Genomic DNA, 3,352 nt, shown 5'->3' on the forward strand with positions numbered 1-3,352 from the left:
GCTGATACAGAGAGAGAAAATGAGTCAAAATTCTCATCTATTACTGTCTCCCTAAAATCTTGCATCTTCCGTAAGATCTGTAATGCCATCATCTGACATGGGAGAGTGCCTGAAGCTCTCCCTGAGCACCACCAATACAGGGAAAAGGAATTTCTGATCTGAAGGAAAAAGAGGAACAATGTCTTGGTGATACTATGGCACACTTACACAGCTTCGCTACATGTCTACTAATGACCAGGAAAACTGGAGGCTTTTGAAATAATGTGGACTTGCATCTTAACAGACTTTACTCCTGATAAAGGTGCCAAAGCCCCATCTCCTTTGACTTTTCTCTGTCCCCTGCTTTATGCAAATCCTTATGACCTCAAGCTGTTTTTGTATGTAATTCCCGTGACTTTCAGAGCTTTGTCACTACTAACCTGCATCTTTTTGCTCTTCTGCATTGGCCAGAAAGGACATATACATGATAGCCTAATGAATTTTGGCTATTAAGACTTCCACTGGAACAGTGCTTCCTTCTACCCTGGGATAACTGCGCTACTAGCTAACAGGGTTTTAGACACACCAAGCTGACCATCAGATTGACCCAAAGATGTAAAATCACCAGTCTACTCTAGTCGACATTGTAAAGAGCATGGTGAACCAACCTGTTTTATAGAACATGTTGGACTACAGAGATCCTGTCTGCACTTGGAGGGACAAAGGTCTTCCAATTCCTGTTGAAGGGAAGTAACCATATTTTTGATCTGGTGTTCTTAAAACTAACATAGTGGCATACTTGAGAAGAGCATGATTCTGATGTTACTGATCCTGACCGATCCCGTTTATACTAGTGGGAACAATGTTTTCAACAAGGGTTAAAGGATCCTGGACCAAGAATGATGGAACCAAAAGTGAGAGGTACTATTTCATAACTGACATCTTATTCAGTTAAGTTGAGGACCTAACTGAGGGGACGAGTCACGGTGTGTTTGGCAAGACACGTGCAAGAACTCCAAGTGCAGACACAACCTACAGGTTCTGCTACTGCTCAAAAGCAGCTCAGATTCCAGTCTGAACCTCCACAGCTCAGCTCTAGAGAGCTGACATGGATCTCATGGTCAGCACAAACCAGCCTATTGAATATCTCTCTTGCTACCTGTTTGATATGAGCAACTATGGACAGGCCTTGGACTTTTGACTGCAGCATGGAGAACACTTGGAGTTTTGCTCTCATTTCAGCAGGTGCAGGTTTTGAGTCCTTGGAAAACAAATGGTCATTTGCTTTCCTGGTCACCTCTCACTCAGTTTTTTTTCTTGCCGTCATTAGAAATGGCACAAAAACTAGTGAAGGTCAAGGGTTTAAATAGGGTTCCCTTTCTAACCAGAAAGTTTTTGATGAGCTAACAATGTAAGTAAGTGCAAATCTCAGCTGTGCTGGTCCCATGACATCACAAACCTTAGGCATAGCAAGTAGCATTCTTGAATGCATCAAAATCTTGTCTTTTAGCATTTAATGCGAGACATTACAAACTAATGAAGAGGAGAAATGTATGCAGTGTTGCTGTAAACCAAATATACAGATGTAGAATAATTAAGAATAAACTGTTCCATAAAAATGCATGTCAATAAAACCCAGTCTGATAAAGTGATTTATGAATAATTTTCTAGAATTACTAAAAAGAATGATTCTCATTTGCGGCTCTGGAAGTCTTGAGTCACATTTTTTTTTTCTTTTAAAAAAATGTCTTAAAACACATGGCTTTACAGCTGCTGCTTGGAAAATATACACCTCCAAAGTCTGACTTTCATTTAAATACAAATGTACAAAATGTAAACTGAGACAATAGAGAAATTTACAAAACTTTTTTTTTAAAAATAATAAAGACAAAATTCAGTTCTAGTATGATGCTATTTAAATACGTGCAAGTAGTCATGTTCATTGAATTTCTATTGCAATGTTCTAAATAGACAAATTTGATTCACACAGTCTTGAGTGCCACCTCCAAAAACAGACCTGAGTGGAAAATTCTTCTTAAAATGCGAGGCTCCACTGGAAGGAACGGATAGAAAATTTCCATTTTTGGGAGATCCTTTTTTTTTTCACTCAACGGTGGAGGCTCTCTCATCCATAGATTATAGTGGAAGGATGCAACATGTTGTTTCATAAAACTGAGCTGGAACTAGCTGCTTCCAGTGGAGTTTGAACTTACGTGATTTGAATTTATGTGATGATTTAAATTGGCCTTTGAATTTGGAGAACTCTTTGCATTGTTCTGATGCTGTAGAAAGAGGAAGACAATGACAATTAGATTCCACAAATATGCCATGCTTTCTTTTAGTCCAACGTTGTTTATTTCATGGTGACAACATACTGACTGGACTGCAAGATTTTTGTTTGAAGATCTTTGATGTAAAATATTCTTCATGTTCTTTCCTGTATTCTCTCTACGTCAGGAGGACCATGTCTGTTCTTGGGGAGTGCAGCAAAGAAGACTCACTTGAGCTCCAAACCAATTCACTGCAGAATGTCAGTATCTGCTAAATCTGACTAATACAGAGGATACCTGCCAATGCTCAGGCATGGTTTTAACCCTACAGAAATACATCGGTCTAAGAATGTTATTTAGATTTGCAAATGGTGGTATGGTGCCTCATGAAAGCTGTATGTCACATATTCTCTGGTCTGCTCTCTTCTCTAGTGTCTTGGTCTCCTGCCATGAATACCTCACTCAACATTTGCATTTTCTTTTTTTATTTAACACATAAATCAAGGGTTTTCACAAGGAACTTATCAAAACCATATAATAATTTCAAAAGGCATTTCAGCATACCACTGAAAAATACTTTGGGTAAGAAGTTTTCAACCACTGGAAACAAAGCTGATGAAAAATGCTGGAACTTCTAGTGGTAAAAAAATCACAAAAGGTAGATGGGAAACCTCGGATAGGCAATATTGGTCAGGAAATTACCAGGTAACTGTGACAACAAGCCCTCCCTAAGACGTACTGTCTTTCTCCTACAAAAATATCACCAGAACATGGCTGTGACACCAGGCGTCTATGGGAGGTTCCTTGTCTTAGTCATAAAAGATCTCACCTGTCGTTTAAATATCCTCTGTAGCAATCCTTTCTTGGGTGGCTCTGGGGGGTAGCTTTTGTTTAGGTCTGGTGAAATAGTACCATTTGGTCCAAATACATTCAGTTCTTTGAAACACTCTGTTTCTATCATCTAGTGGAATACCGTAAGAAAGAAAAAAAGAAATTATACATCTGCATTAAACATATTCCAGTAGCTCTAGGTTGTTCAAAGTCAGGATCAGTACCAGCAGCTTGAGCTACATGTTAGGAGAGTTAGTTAACAGTTGAATTCC

At 38.9% G+C, this 3,352-nt stretch overlaps 1 protein-coding gene across 1 annotated transcript in view; it reads right to left on the reverse strand.

Moving 5' to 3' along the window:
• Positions 1-1,668: 1,668 nt before the first annotated feature.
• LOC104620687 (G protein-coupled receptor kinase 5-like) overlaps positions 1,669-3,352 on the reverse strand; it is a 4,959-nt gene continuing 3,275 nt past the window's right edge. The window contains exons 3-4 of the mRNA XM_010286983.1: positions 3,079-3,210; positions 1,669-2,261 (exon numbers count right to left, since the gene is read on the reverse strand). Coding sequence (XP_010285285.1) covers positions 2,163-2,261; positions 3,079-3,210 — 231 coding nt within the window. The 3' untranslated portion in view covers positions 1,669-2,162. The remainder of the gene's footprint in view (positions 2,262-3,078; positions 3,211-3,352) is intronic.

This window comes from Phaethon lepturus, unplaced genomic scaffold (genome assembly GCF_000687285.1).
Source record: "Phaethon lepturus isolate BGI_N335 unplaced genomic scaffold, ASM68728v1 scaffold3630, whole genome shotgun sequence".
Classification (NCBI taxonomy): Eukaryota; Metazoa; Chordata; class Aves; order Phaethontiformes; family Phaethontidae; genus Phaethon; species Phaethon lepturus.